Source organism: Anolis carolinensis, chromosome 4 (genome assembly GCF_035594765.1).
Source record: "Anolis carolinensis isolate JA03-04 chromosome 4, rAnoCar3.1.pri, whole genome shotgun sequence".
In the NCBI taxonomy this organism is placed as follows: domain Eukaryota; kingdom Metazoa; phylum Chordata; class Lepidosauria; order Squamata; family Dactyloidae; genus Anolis; species Anolis carolinensis.
The window spans coordinates 234,175,154-234,190,478 of NC_085844.1; the positions used below are offsets into that span (position 1 = coordinate 234,175,154).

At 42.0% G+C, this 15,325-nt stretch overlaps 1 protein-coding gene across 1 annotated transcript; it reads left to right on the forward strand.

Moving 5' to 3' along the window:
- The first annotated feature begins 613 nt into the window (after nucleotides 1-613).
- On the forward strand, nucleotides 614-14,386 carry fam210b (family with sequence similarity 210 member B). Its single transcript, XM_003223742.4, has 3 exons — nucleotides 614-1,014; nucleotides 9,373-9,548; nucleotides 13,985-14,386. The coding sequence occupies exons 1-3, from the start codon at nucleotides 760-762 to the stop codon at nucleotides 14,199-14,201; spliced, it is 648 nt and encodes a 215-aa protein (XP_003223790.1). The 5' UTR covers nucleotides 614-759; the 3' UTR covers nucleotides 14,202-14,386.
- The last annotated feature ends 939 nt before the right edge of the window (nucleotides 14,387-15,325 follow it).

Genomic DNA, 15,325 nt, shown 5'->3' on the forward strand with positions numbered 1-15,325 from the left:
GGATAAGTGAATATGTTGGATAATAAGGAGAGATTAAGGAGAAGCCTACTAAACATCAAAATAGGTTATGATTTTACAAATTAAACACCAAAACATCATGTTATACAACAAATTTGACAGAAAAAGTAATTCAGTAGGCAGTAATGCTACATAGTAATTCCTGTATTTACGAATTTAGTACCAAAATATCACGATGTATTGAAAACATTGATTACAAAAATGCGTTGGATAAGCGAATGTTGGATAAGTGAGACTCTACTGTATTGGTTTGTGATGACAAGTTACTGTACAGTATAGAATAAATGTTCATTTTTTTGTTCAACAATAAATGTGAATTCTTCTTCATGGAAAAATAAGACATCCCCTGAAAATAGTACCTAGCGCATATTTGGGAGTAAAAAATACTTTGGGAGTAAAAAATAAAAATAAAAGTGGAACTCTCTGCCTCGGAGTGTGGTGGAGGCGCTTATGCCGCGGTTGGATGGCCATCTGTCGGGGGTGCTTGGATTGTGCTCTTCCAGCATGGCAGGGGTTGGACTGGATGTCCCGTGCGGCCTCTTCCCGCTCTCGGATTCTGATTCCACCGCCCAGAGCCGTGGCAGATCTGCCCCCTCGGGTGACTAAGGCGGGCGGCGGGCCCTTTAAGGAGGAGGGCGCGGGTGCCTCTTTCCCGCCTCCCTCTCGGGGCCTGAGCCGCCGCCTCTTTGCACCGGGAGGCAGGAAGGCAAGCAGGCAGCCGAGGAGCGGGACCAGCCAGCCATGCTTCGGCTAGGCCGGCCCTGCGCTCTGCGGGCTTGGCTCCCGCGCTCCGGCTGCTCCGCCGCCTCGACGGAGGGGAGGCTCCAGGTGGAGGAGCCCGGCAGCACCAGCACCACCACCTTCGGGGCTCGCCGCCACCTTCCGCCAAAGGGCCACGGGCTGCTCCTGCTGCTCCTGCGCCCTACACGGGCAGCGGCGGAGATCGCCTGGCCGCCAAGCACCGGGATCCGCTCCTACTCCACCGGGGCCCGGAAGGTGGGTTCGGAAAGGGCGCCTACACTGTGGGATGGTCGCGGTTTCACACCGCTTCAGACCGCCATGGCCCAGTGCTAGGGAATCCTGGGAGTTGTAGTTTCCACGTGGCCTACGGGTGGCTCAGCACCCCAGAATAAACGCAGCTTGACACCCCTTTAGCGCCATGTGCCCAGTGCTGTGGAATCCTGGGAGTTGTAGTTTGGGCAAGCACCAGCACTCTTGGCTGTCATTTATTCCATAGCTTTGCCACTCCTTAGCAATTCAAGAGCTGTCAGGCTGCATTCTTTCTACAGTGTTGAAATAAAAAGCAGTGCCAGTCTCCATTAATTCCAGATGTTGTTAGGCGCAATGGGTTAAACCCTTGTGCCAGCGGGACTGCTGGCCTGAAGGTATAGGAGCCCCAGGTGGCGTAGTGGATTAAAGCCTTGTGACTTGAAGGTTGGGTTGCTGATCTGAAAGCTGCCAGGTTCGAATCCCACCCGGGGAGAGCGCAGATGAGCTCCCTCTATCAGCTCCAGCTCCATGCGGGGACATGAGAGAAGCCTCCCACAAGGATGATAAAAAACATCAAAACATCTGGACGTCCCCTTGGCAATGTCCTTGCAGACGAACAATTCTCTCACACCAGAAGCGACTTGCAGTTTCTCAAGTCGCTCCTGACACACACAAAAAAAACCTGAAGGTTGCTGGTTCCAATCTGTGAGATGGGGTGAGCTCCCGTATATCAGCTCTAGCTTGCTGGGATACGAGAGAAGCCTCTCAGTAGGATGGTAACACATCCTGGGTAACGTCTCTGTAGACAGCCGATTCTCTCACACCAGAAGCCACTTGCAGTATGTTCCCAAGTCGCTTCTGACACGATACAAAAAAAATCCAAAATCTGAGAGTATTATCTCCGCCGTAGAATTAATTTGATTTGACACCACTTTAACTACCACGGCTAGATACTATAGAAAGATGGGAGTTGTAGTTATTGAGGCACCGGCCCTCTTTGGCAGGGAAGGCTAACGACCTTGCGAAACTACAACTCCCATGATTCTATAGCATTCAGCCATGGTATTAATCCTGCAGTGAAAACAGTCCACAGGTGTCACCTTTGCTTTCTGACGCATCCATGAGCACAAACTTTGTGGCGCGCAGAAATGATCCAAAATATTATATTTCTGCTGGTTAAGAGTTTTTTTAATCGTATCAGAAGTGAATCGAGAACATACTGCAAGTCAATTCTGGTGTGAGAGAATCAACCGTCTACAAAGAGGTTACCCAGGGGATGCCCGGATGTGTTACCATCCTGTGGGAGACATCTCTCATTTCCCTGCATGGGAAGCTGGGGCTGACAAAGGGGAGCTCAAACCATCTCGCAGATTCGAACAGCAGACCGTGAGGTCAGCAGTTCAGAGAGGAAGGATGAAGGAACAGTGAGATATAGGGAAAGAACTGTATTATTCTTCTTCTTGTATTTATTTATACCCCGCTTCATCTCTCCTGCAGGAGACGCAAAGCAGCTTAACATAAAAGCATTAGCATACAATTTAATATATACCAAGATGCAAACATTAAAACAGGATTTAATATAAACAATATTTTAAAAATTCCCCGTTTAGAACCATTATGACATTCAGAGTTAAAAACCACAACATTTATATGCCTTCAGGTTGCCTGTCGATTTATAGTGGCTGCATGCATTTCATAGTATTTTCTTAGATATGTAATATTCAGAGGTGGTTTTGCCTTTCTCTGAAATATTTCCTAAAGCAGCTGGTGTTTGTTGGTGGTGTTCCATCCAAGTATTAACCAATGCTGACTCTTCTTAACATCCAAGATCAAGCAGAATCTTGTGCCTCCAGGATATTTAGGCCACTCTAAAATACAGCACAAGGCGCCTGGTATTCCTTGGCAGCCCCCATCCAATTATTAACCAAGCTTGGCTCTGCTTAGCTTCCGAGATTAGTTAAGATCTGATAACTTTGGGGTAGTTACGCTTTCATAAGTAGCTATATTATTGTTATTGGGGAGGGTGGCCTATAAAGCACTTTATTCCAGAGATGAAAGACTGAAATGGAGCCCCTGGTGGCGCAATGGGTTGAACCTGTGTGCCGCTAGGACTGCTGACCAACAGGTTGGTGGTTCAAATCCAGGGAGAGCGGGTGAGCTCCCTCTATCAGCTTCAGCTCCCCATGCGAGGACGTAAGAGAAGCCTCTCACAAGGATGGTAAAACATCAAAAACATCTTGGCATCCACTAGTCAACGTCCTTGCAGATGGCCAATTCTCTCACACCAGAAGCGACTTGCAGTTTCTCAAGTTGTTCCTGACAATATATATATATATATAGAGAGAGAGAGAGAGAGAGAGGAATACAGGAAAACAGTGGAAAGAGGCTCTCTGAGCATGCATGGAGTGCTCTACTCTAACTGCAGGCAGTGATCCAATGTTTTGTTGTGTTTCTTCAAGTAATTTCAGATTTACATTGACCCAAAACCCATTGTTGGGTTTTCAAGATTTGTTCAGAGGAGGTTTGCCCTTGCCTTCCTTTGAGGCTGAGAGAATGTAATTTGCCCAAAGTCACCCAGTAGCTTCCATCACTGATTGGGGATTCGAACCCTGGTCTTATTAGTCCAACACTCAGCTTACTGCAATACATTGACTGCACCCTATCTTTGGAAGTTTGGGATATATGCATTAAGCCCTCAATTAGAACTCCCAGCATTCTTCACCATAGGCTACACTAAGGTAGCTGGGAGTTGTAGTTCACCAACATCCAGAAGACTACGTGACTCCCAGACCTTCCGTCAAGGTTATTTTTGCCTGGATTTGAGGGCATAGGAATATTGTCTAGTATTTGCCCAAGGACTGACTATCTTCATTTCTTCCATGGCAGCATAAAGATTAACACATTTATTACTCCATGAGCATTCGATTTGCTTGAACCATAGAAGTTTGCTATGTGTTATTATCTCAGTAATCTGTCCAACAATCCTTTGGTCTGTAATAACTGCAGCTTGTTGTAATTCAAGAGTAGTGGACCTTTGGACCTCCTGATGTTTTGATCTACAGTTTTTTCTAGTTTAAAATTTAGTATATGGAAAGGAAATAAAGTAGTAGAACTATTCTTCAATTTAACAATGCGAGTTGCGTATGTCTTGGATTCAAGCAAAATTTTGTGGTCAGCCTTCAGCAGAACTTGACCACATAGAGTCACGCTGGAGACCTAGGTTGGATGTACATTGTAGAATTAATGCAGTTTGACAACACTTTTAACTGCCATGGCTGATTGCTATGCAATAAAGGTGGTTGTTGTTTTATAAGGTTTTAGGCCTCCTCTGCTAAAGAGTGCTGATGCCTCACCAAAATTTAAATCCCAGGATTCCCTTGCATTGAGCCATGGCAGTTCAAGGGATGTCAAATTAATGTGTTGTTGAAGGCTTTCATGGCCGGGATCACAGGGTTGTTGTATGTCTTTCGGGCTGTGTGGCCATGTTCCAGAAGTATTCTCTCCTGACGTTTCGCCCACATCTATGGCAGGCATCCTCAGAGGCCACACAGCCACACAGCCTCTGAGGATGCCTTCCATAGATGTGGGCGAAACGCCAGGAGAGAATACTTCTGGAACATGGCCACACAGCCCGAAAGGCATATAACAACCCCGATGTCAAATTAATTCTGCAGTGTAGACCAGTGGTTCTCAACCTGTGGGTCCCCATATGTTTTGGCCTTCAACTACCAGAAATCCTAACAGCTGATAAACTGGCTGGGATTTCTGGGAGTTGTAGGCCAAAACACCTGGGGACCCACAGGTTGAGAACCACTGGTATAGACGAACAGCTACATATAACATTTCTCTAGGCAGCACTATGTCTTACAGTGCAAGTATATGCTATTCGAAGCTCTTTTCATTTAACTGAAACCATTCAACAAGGTCATGTAATAAGCAGCCCTGTGATAAACCGCCTTGAGTACTTTGGAGGAAAGTTGGGAAATAAAATAAATAAAAATATATGTTTTATGCTAGACTTCCTAAATCCCACTGTTGCAATCTAACTCTTCTTTTTGAAGAGCCGTTGCCATGAACCTTCATCCCGCCCCCCCAGCCCCAGCGTGACTGTTTTTTTCAGAGAGCTGACATAATTTTGTTTTTCATACAAAGGTTGCTGATGTCCCAGCCCTGAACCCCCCGCATGTTCACGCTTGACAGAAAGCAATAGAGGTTCTTGGCTCATTGTCCTTCTTACATTGCCGTCCTGTGTTTTTCAGCTGGAAGCACTCGATGCTATTTTGAGCAGAAGTGTTGGCGTAGAGCGGCATAATGATGAGCTGCTGAATGGCTGCCAGTTCCCATCACTTAAAGCCTTTTGACATCCGTTCCTTTCTTCCCTTCTTCGCTAGACCACCGATAAACTAGGCGGCTTTTATCTGTTTGCCCCTTCCTTGGTTGGGCCGAACCTCTTACATCTTAGCTCCTGATATGACCTTTGCCTCTGACATTTTCAAATATTCTTCTTGGGAAATGTTGATTTAAGGGGCAAAATGAGATAGGCAAAGTTGGCAAACAACAAAAATGGCACTTAGTAGCAAGCTCTGAAGCAGAATGAATCTCTCTTTGCAAGCCATGGGTTGTTACTGCTATTAGTATTTTCTAAAAGCTAAAATTTGAACCTTCTCCAAAAGACAGAATGCCCAATCCCAACAGCTGTTGACTTGTTGGCAAGCATTTTAGTTATCCAAATTTCCTGCCTTTTAATAGAATTTTAATTGGGGGGGGGGGGGTTATATCCAAACAATTCTCAGTCAAAGGTGTTTGAGATAAATATGCAGTTAAAACTGCTGCTGCTAACTGTTAAAAGGGAAAGTCATTTTTAATACTGAACTTCCTTTTTCATGTTATGTTATAGTATCACACTCAGATAATCGCCTAAATACCCTAAAGCCATCTGATTTTGGTAACTAAGCTGGGTCATCCCTGGTTAATGCTTGGATAAGAGACCACCTACGAATACCAAGTGCTGGGGACTATATTTCAGAGGAAGGAAGTGGCAAAATCACCTCTGCATATTCCTTGCCTAAAAAAACTATGAAATTAACGGGGTCATCGTAAGTCGGCAAGCTACTTGAAAGCATATAAATATTCCATTTCTTGACTTTCTTCCAAGGAATCCACCAAAATTTTAGTTGATCTGTTAAAATTGTAACTTTATAAACTATATAAAATATTATAGAATCCTTATCATTTACTCTGGACAACTATACAGGCCAGTGTACATTGCACAAACTATGCCTTCCGGTCCTTGTCAACTTGTATGAACTAGCAGCTATTTCCAAGTGGCAGCTGTACTAAGTCTGTTGCAGCAAAACAAAAATGTTATAGCACCTGCAAGCCAAACATTAGTGTAAGATGAGGGTTTTAAAAATCCACTTTGTCACATACAAGCAGAAGAATCTTTGAATTTGAAGAATATATATAGTATACATTGTGCGTTGTGTGTTAACAAACTACAGCCATGGGACTCATAAATAGTTCCCAAGTCCTCAAATTTTGTAAGCTTTCCAGCCTGGCCTTTCTCTAGATAAAAAGAAACTGGTGGATTACTTCTCCCAGAAGAGCAGCTGTCTACCTTTTAAATGGTAGTAGCGTTCACTGACACATAAAAAATACGCATACTTCAAAACTGGAAATGTGTTTACAGCTATATTTGTATGTTTATTATTGTTGCTTTTGCTGTTGTTTCTGCAGCCCCCAGAGGCTTCCAGGTGCAGCACATTATATCGAAAGAATAGAATTAAGTTTCTATATCAGAGAAAAGAGAAGCAGTAGAGGATATTCCAGTATTTTCTTTATTCCAAAGCAACAGTATACATGTATGTCAAATAGGCAACCAGGTTAGGCAAACTTTGAATAAGTAAATTAAACTAAATGGACTTTCTAGACTTGAAGATGTTTTTCAAAATGCTATTGAAGGATAATATTTTCTTTCACCAGCCTCCACTTTTCTTATTATTTCCAGATCGGTAGCCAGACATACAAATCTATGCATTTGTTTTTAAAACATGTTAGGGTAAGCTGGTAAGACACTTACGTGCTCTTCCTTTTTCTTTCTGTTTTGCACGGTACAGGATTCTGGAATCTGCTGCTGTTTGCCTTGATTGTTTAGAGCAGGCCCATATGGCTACAGCAGAATCCTGGGTTTTTTTCCCTAGTAAAGCTTTGTTTATTTTATTGCTTACTCCACATCTGATTCCAAAACTTTGTATTTCTCGAGCTTTTTTTCACAATCCTTTCAGTGTCAATGCTACTGGAAAAATTCCACCAAAACAAAGGTTAGGCAGAAGGGAGAATGGGTAAAAATCCTTCGTAATAATGAGCTTGTTAGGTTTTGTTGACTGAGGTATGCTTGTACTGAATATTCACAAAGAAGGTGATCAGGAAAGGAATAGGAAAAGATATATTATTAAAAGTGAACAAGGCTTGGAATGCCTCCAAGATGACAATAGTAACAACTTTTATCTATCTTAACTCTTCTGTGATATAAGGAGGGCTCAGTACCCTCAAGGCCCCAAATCCCATGTAATCTTTAAAAAACTAAGTAGGGTCATTCGTTAGTACTTGAAGTTAGTACAACCCACCAACAAAATATACTGCAGCGCAGATACCCCTGTGTAACATCCCTTTTTATAAATTACGTTCTGTCTTCACTAGATAGTTTCTTGATGTTCTTCTCCTTTGAGAGATCCAAACTTAACTGCTGTGGCTGTATTACATGGATTTGTAGTTTAGTGAGGCTCTGGAGCACTGTGACAGAGGATTATAACATCTTGTGCAACTATAAATCCCACAAAAGACTTAGCAGATAAAGTATCAAAGTTATGACAATTACAGATATCACCTTGGTATTCCTGTGTAGCGTGAAGGAGATCCTACAAATACCAGTGATGAGGCTGGAGCCAGTCTTGGAGTGCCCAGCTTTACGAAATCTCCCTTTTCCTTGGCTTCCAAACAGTTCTTCTTCCCTATATTTGCAATATCACCTTCTCTGTTTCAAAAGAAGCAGGAGGATTTGCATCATGCAGTCTTGTTTCTCTTGCAGATTTGCTTGTCCCTTTATGGGAATGTATTTACTGAGTCTCTTGGAAGCTGGGAGTGCCAAAACTCGTTCTAACAGCAACAACAACAACAACTAGGGCAGGGAGATTTGGTATAACTTCAAAGAGTCACAGATGCAGAAGAAAGATTAACCTTTAAGGGGCCACAGCCTGCTGTTTTTCCCCACAACACTAAAGCAACTACCTGCCCAGAATCAGTTCTTTCTATTGGATCTACAATATTTCAAAGCACTCTTGGAGCAAACAGTTGTCAGCAATTCCCCAGCGATCCATTTCCTGTGTTTAGAATGTTTTTTTAGAAATTGCATAAGAAGTGGAAAATTTCCCTCTTTTTACAGGGATAAGTTATTTTAAGTCAGCAACTCTCCTTCCCTTTCTAAATGGTATCAAATGGATGGTAGTACTGCTGATCATGGTGCTATGTTGATTGTTGATTGTTGATTTATTGTTGTAAATTTGTGTTTTTGTTTTGATTTTATATTGTGATGTTGGGCAAGGCCCCATGTGAGCCGCCCCAAGTCCCTTCGGGGAGATGGGGCGGGGTACAAAAATAAATTATTATTATTATTATTATTATTATTATTATTATTATTATTATTATTATTATTATTATTATTATTGCTATAGCCATTAGCCAGCAAAATATTCCCTTTACCACACTGTATATTTTGATCAAAACCTTGAACCAGTATTAAATGGTATACACTTGGATTCAGTGGGGAAAACACAACCTTTTAAACCAGAGGTAGTCCTTTCTAGAAATCTGCAGTGCAATTTTATGGAAGTATTTGGCCAGAGTCACACTGGGGGACCTAGAGATTCCAAGGGAGAACATATTAATCAAATCCATGAATAATCAAATCTGCAAACGTTAAACCTGCACATGTGGAAGGCCAGCTGTACTTTATTAATAAAATACAATATTTTGAAGTACATTTATAAGATGCTTGTAAATAATATTTTACTATGGACATTGTACAATTTTAAAACAAATCAATAATACGACAACATTACTAGATATGAAAATAGGATATAAATTAAGTAGAGAACCAAGAAACATTTTTTTAAAATTACAGTACATTCCATTGCAGACTGGAATCCTATACTCATGACATGTAAAAAAATGCTGCTCTATTTCCATGGGTAGCTGGAGCTGAGGTCATTTTGGCAAAAGCTTTCCATTGTTATGGGTGCATTGGCCGAATAAGATGCAACATAACATACATTTTAATGACAGCATTATTTCTTCTTCCAAATATAGGACACTAGCACATCCCTGGGAAATGATCATATAGATCCCAGCCAAGAGGATGGGAAGAAACCCAACAAATCCCAGCAATTGAAGAAGGTTTTTAAGGAATACGGAGCTGTAGCAGTGGCATTCCATGTTGGGATTTCATTGATGTCTCTGGGAATGTTCTATTTGGCTGTGTCAAGGTATGCTTTCTGTACTATTTGGCACAGGGGCATGGAGAGGAGTGGGAATTTGGTATAATGTTGCATCTAACATAAAATAATAGTTGTGAATGTTGAAAGCAAGAATTTACTTAAGATAAATGCAACCTTTCAGATACTGTCAACCTCAGTACCAGGCAGGAGCTGCTTGGAATCACAGTCCAATGGATGATTCCTACTCCTGAGCTAAAGAGTCAGCTGGAGCATTTTGAGCTGCTGCTTCCTTTCTCCAAGCAGGGGAAATGGGAAGTGAGTGAAGCCAGTAGCTCTTAGCTGGTATTTTGGGGACAACAGCTGTGCTCTGCTCTCATTTTTGCCTCCTCTGTGCCAGAAAAATGAGAGGTGATCAAAGCCATCTTGCACTTCAAGAACAAGCTGAATCCTGAGCTAAGGGCTCAGCCAACTTTTTGAAGTGTCTGATGGGTGTGATTTGCATTCCCCACAGAGAAAAGGAAGTTAGAGGAGAGCCAAGCTGGCCAATTCAACCTCCCTTGCCTCACTTGTTATCTTTCCATACAGACAACTTTCATGCCTCCTTCACCCACACTCATTACTCTGAGGTATAGCTGTTTATGCCTTTTCTCCTTGGCATTTGCAGTAGGTTAGTGGAGCTGAATTGCTGTGAATGTATGGCTCCTCCCACATTTTGTTGGATTGAATTTCTTATAACTTTTAAGACAAAATCAATGGTAATTGTGTATAGGAGATGTTCCTCAACATCTGGAAGGCCCCACATTCCTCATAGTATGCCCACATATTATGCAAGGGATCATGTTATATGTTTTCTGGTATTATCTGGAACCCCATTTTTCTAACCTGAAATGAACAATATTTTGGGCTTCTGGCCAAAGCATGCCATAGAATCACACAGAGGGATCTAGCATTGCCTAGATAAATGTTATCTGTAGGTCTCCAGCATGATTCTGTGGTTAACCTCTGGTGGAAGTTGAGCATAGTCAACTCTAGGTCAACTCTGCTGCAGGCCTAGAGAAATCATTTTCAGTAGAGAAAACACTTCTCTAGGCATTGCTAGGTTCACCTGTGGTCTTTAAACCTCTTGATGTGTAACTTATTTATCATGTCCCAAACAAATTGATAATGCAGTTATATTGTACAGTGCTCCCTCACTACTTTGCGGTTCACTTTTCGCGGATTCACTCTTTCACGGTTTTTCAATAAACTCTAAAAGACTATTATAAATCATAAAAAATTACAATTTACAGCCTAAGGAAGGGAGGAAGGAGAAGCCAAAGGGAGGGAAAAGGAGCCCAAGCGGCAACAGGAGGTGGAGGAGGCGGCGATTTATCAACACACGATTGGTTGATAAAGCCTTAAAATAGTGTATAACTACTAAAATAATATATAAATAATATAATAAAGATAGTGTCCCTATTTCATGGATTTTCTCTTATTGTGGGTGATCCTGGAACCTAACCCCCGCGATAAGTGAGGGAACACTATATAGAAAAATTAACTACAAAGTTAAACACTTGGCATTATACTAAATTTCCTATGACCAGAAGCTGGCCACTTTGAGTGCCTCTAGTGTTGCTGTCAGAAGGTCCTCCATTGTATATGTGACAAGGCTCAGACTGCATTGTAATAAGGGGTCTGTGGTTTGCTCTTCTCCACGCTCACATGTTGTGGACTCCACTTTGTAGCCCCATTTCTTAAGATTAATTCTGCATCTTGTGGTGCCAGAGCCCAGTCTGTTCAGCGCCTTCCAAGTCACCCAGTCTTTTGTGTGCCCAGGAGGGAGTTTCTCATCTGGTATCAGCCACTGATTGAGGTTCCAGGTTTTATCCTGTCCCTTTTGGACTCCCATTTGCTGAGGTGTTCCTGCGAGTATCTCTGTAGATTTTAGAAAGCCAATTCTTGATTTCATGCATTAGCTTGCTGGCTGATATCCGAACAGAGGATGGGACGGAGATGTCAATATCTTGGTCATTGTAACTGTAACTGATACTATGTTCAACAAGCTTGTGCAATAAGTGGGCCTACTGTGTACTGGTTGAAGAGATTGCAACTGGCATCCTGTCCATGACTTAAACAGATGCAATTCCAACTTAACTCACTTACTTGCTGTTACAGGGGATGCAATGCCCTGCTTCCCTCAATGACAACCCCTTTGGTAACCGCAGTTGAAGGGAGATGTTGACAAGCTGGAAAGCGTCCAGAGGAGGGCAACTAAAATGATTAAGGGTCTGGAGAACAAGCCGTATGAGGAGCACCTTAGAGAGCTGGGCATGTTTAGCCTGAAGAGGAGAAGGCTTAGAGGAGACATGATAGCCATGTATAAATATGTGAGAGGAAATCATAGGGAGGAGGGAGCAAGCTTGTTTTCTGCTGCCCTGGAGACTAGGACACGGAATAATGGCTTCAAGCTTCAGGAAAGGAGATTCCACCTGAACATTAGGAAGAACTTCCTCACTGTGAGAGCTGTTCAGAAGTGGAACTCTCTGCCTCAGAGTGTGGTGGAGGCACTATCTTTGGAGGCTTTTAAACGGGCTGGATGGCCATCTGTCAGGGGTGCTTTGAATGAGATTTTCCTGCTTCTTGCAGGGGGTTGGACTGGATGGCCCATGAGGTCTCTTCCAACTCTGTGATTCTATTATTCTTGCAGCCTGCCCATGACATAACCATGAAGTGACTGGTGGGGAGCAGGGAAATCTGAGAAACATCTGGCTATGTCCCTGTAGCCACATCATTTTCTGTTCTGGTTATATTTCTGCATATAAGAATATAGCCAGATGCTTGTTAGGTGTCTGCCATTCTTCACAGGCAAGCCAACACATGGTTGTCCCCTAGGAGTACGGAATGCATATAGAAAGATTAAAATCGGAGGAAAAAAACAGGTATGTACTGGTTTTGCCTGCCGATTTTTTCCACTATGTCTCCATGTTGCAGGGTCTCAGCCTTTGTTCTTAACTATCACAATTGAGAGAAAAGAGTAATTGAGGTAAGAGGGAGAGAAACAGAAGAAGTGGCTGTTAGGCCCAAGCACCTAAGTTTTGTATAAGTGCCGCTGGTCCTTTTCACCTGCTGAGGTTGGGTTCCTGGACCTCCTGCAAATACTCAAATCCCATTATACACCATGGCATAAGAAAATTTTATTCTGTATATAACACTGCAAGAGCAAAACTTATTTTTTGAGGTGAGCCGGGGGGGGGGGGGATAATTTTAAGCCATGGATGGTTGAATACATGAATGCAGAATTCATGATTTGGAGGACCAACTATACCTTGGATGCAGATGGATTAGACTTGTGGGAGATATATGCCATGGAGTGAAACCCAGAATTTGGAGGTAACTTTGGGGACCAAAGCTGTGCTGGTGATTGCACTACTTGATGGATTCAGGTTAAAACCTTCCCTGCCCTGCACTCTACAGGATCTTATCTCAGACATTAATTTATCCCACATAGACTGTCCTCATAACTCTCTGCTTTTTCGAGTAAAATTGATTATTATGGGCAGCTGCTTTTCTATTGTGATGTAGAATCCTGTATTCTTTAGGACTGTAAGAAAACTTACAAGAGTAGTATTATCACTGCTGAAAATAATTGGCATTCCAACTTATGAAGGACAACAGAAATGGTCATAAGAGCTTTGAATAGAGATATTTCAGGAGTTTCAGCCATGCCCAAGCTCAAACCACCTAATATATGGGGTGAGGAATCTTTGGACTCCAGGATATTTTGGTCCAGCCACTAGAAGCCCAGCTAATGGTACCATGTTTGTTTAACCAAATATTTGGTAGTCCAAATATTACAAGTTACAAACAAGATAGGTTCTGTAGGTTTGTTCTTAAATTGAATTTGTATGCAAGTCAGAACAGGTACATTTTAAAGTGTAACTCTAATATATATCAGATTTGGACAGCATAGGGAAGGGTCAATATCCCTGTACCATTTCTTTTTCTGCCTACCTTTGGTTAGAGGATTTCACCCCACTTTCTGCCTTGTAATAATTGTATTTTGAAAAATTTGGCTTGTTGTGGAAACAAGGACTGATGAGAAAGCTTCAGTTGAGACACCTTTCTCCCATGATAACCCTTTCAGGAGTGAATTTCTCTTCTGGAGTGCTACATTTCTCTCACTTCCTGTTGTCTCACCCCCATTTTTAACTATGAGTCATTTATAAGTCAGATGTTTGTAACATGAGGACTGTCTGTAATCCACTCCTGATCTAAGGCTATGTATATAACACATTGGCGAGTCAGAAGAATCTTACTACTGTATTTTGTTTTCAATTGGCCTGAACAGCATTAAAATCACTATCCATGTTTCATGTTAGCCTTAACAGGAGCACTTCCCTTTAAGTTGGTATTTTGTTACTTTTCTAAAACAAAAGTACTTCTAAAATCCGTAAGCATCCTGTTCAGAGTTAAGATGTGGTATGCTTTTTCTTCCCTTTTAGCGGAGTGGACATGACTGCTATTCTCTTCAAGCTGGGATTTGATGAATCTCTGGTGCAATCCAAGTTAGCTGCCGGGACAAGCACTTTTTTATTGGCATATGCCGTTCACAAACTGTTTGCTCCAGTCCGCATCAGCATCACCTTAGTCTCTGTGCCATTCCTTGTCCGCTATTTCCGGAAGATAGGCTTCTTCAAACCACCAGCTGCAAACCCATGATTTAATTCTTGGGGAGGAAAACAGGAATGCCACCTAATTTCTTAATATAGACGTTTTCAAATTGCTGCACCCTGGTGGTGCCCTTGTGTGGATTTCCAATAATACTTTCTGCTTGATTTTTTTTTTTTTGTGTTTTAGAGGGTGGGAAAGCGGTTTCATGATGATAAAATATATATATTAAAATACTGATGCTTGCGCTTTTTCCATACATCCAATACTACATATAGGCAGATAAGAACTGTTATTTGCGTATTCCTGTAAAGCTGAGAAACTGCCTTAATACACACGTTGAAGGAAACCAAAACTATAGTAACATCTGCAAAAGGAGGTATAAATACAGTCAAGATGCTCAAAGATTTTAAATAACCCCTGAAAAAGGCCTTAAAAAGAGCATAAGCAAGTAGATATGCATTCTATTGTGTTGGCAACAGGTTCCTAATCAGAATGTGGAAATATTATTTTGGATTACAATTTCTAGTAGCTCAGCCAGTGTGACAGTGCTGGCTAGAGGATTTTGAGAACAGTAGTAAGTTTCTTCAGCTGTGGTTCCTTAATACTGTCTATTTCAATAGGCACCCAAGACACTCATTAATAGGTATCTTCCATCACCTGATTTTTTAAATTACAGATGCCTGAATTCAAATCTGCCTTTTCTGCATATTTTCTGTGTGCCAATACCAATGATTTCTACAGATGTTGTAAGACTATCCTTCAGAGGAAGGCAATGGCAAACCATCTCTAGGTATTCCTCATCTAAGAAAGCCCTGTACTCCACCCCATGATCAATGGTACCGAAAGCTAATGAGATGTCCAAGAGAACCAGCAGGGATACACTCCCCATCTAGTTCTCAGCTGGGGTCATCCACCAAGGCAACCATGACCAAGCCTAAAACCAGACTGCAGTGGATCAAGATAATCAGATTCATCCAAGAGTCCCTGGAGCTGAAAAGTCACCACTTGTTCCAGAATCTTGCCCAAAAAAGGGAGATTAGAAATGGTCCAGTAGTTGTTTAATACCGAGGAGTCAAGGGATGACTTCTTTAAGATTGGTCTAACAATAGCTTTTTTAAAGCTTCATGGTATATGCCTCTGCTCCCAACAAGGCATTAATGATCCTCGTAAAC

Excerpts from the sequence above, each read along its gene's own strand:
- fam210b (XM_003223742.4), top strand. The coding sequence starts at position 760 with ATGCTTCGGCTAGGCCGGCCCTGCGCTCTGCGGGCTTGGCTCCCGCGC. Across the intron at positions 1,015-9,372 it reads ACTCCACCGGGGCCCGGAAG|GACACTAGCACATCCCTGGG; the intron begins GTGGGTTCGGAA and ends TTCCAAATATAG. Across the intron at positions 9,549-13,984 it reads TTCTATTTGGCTGTGTCAAG|CGGAGTGGACATGACTGCTA; the intron begins GTATGCTTTCTG and ends CTTCCCTTTTAG.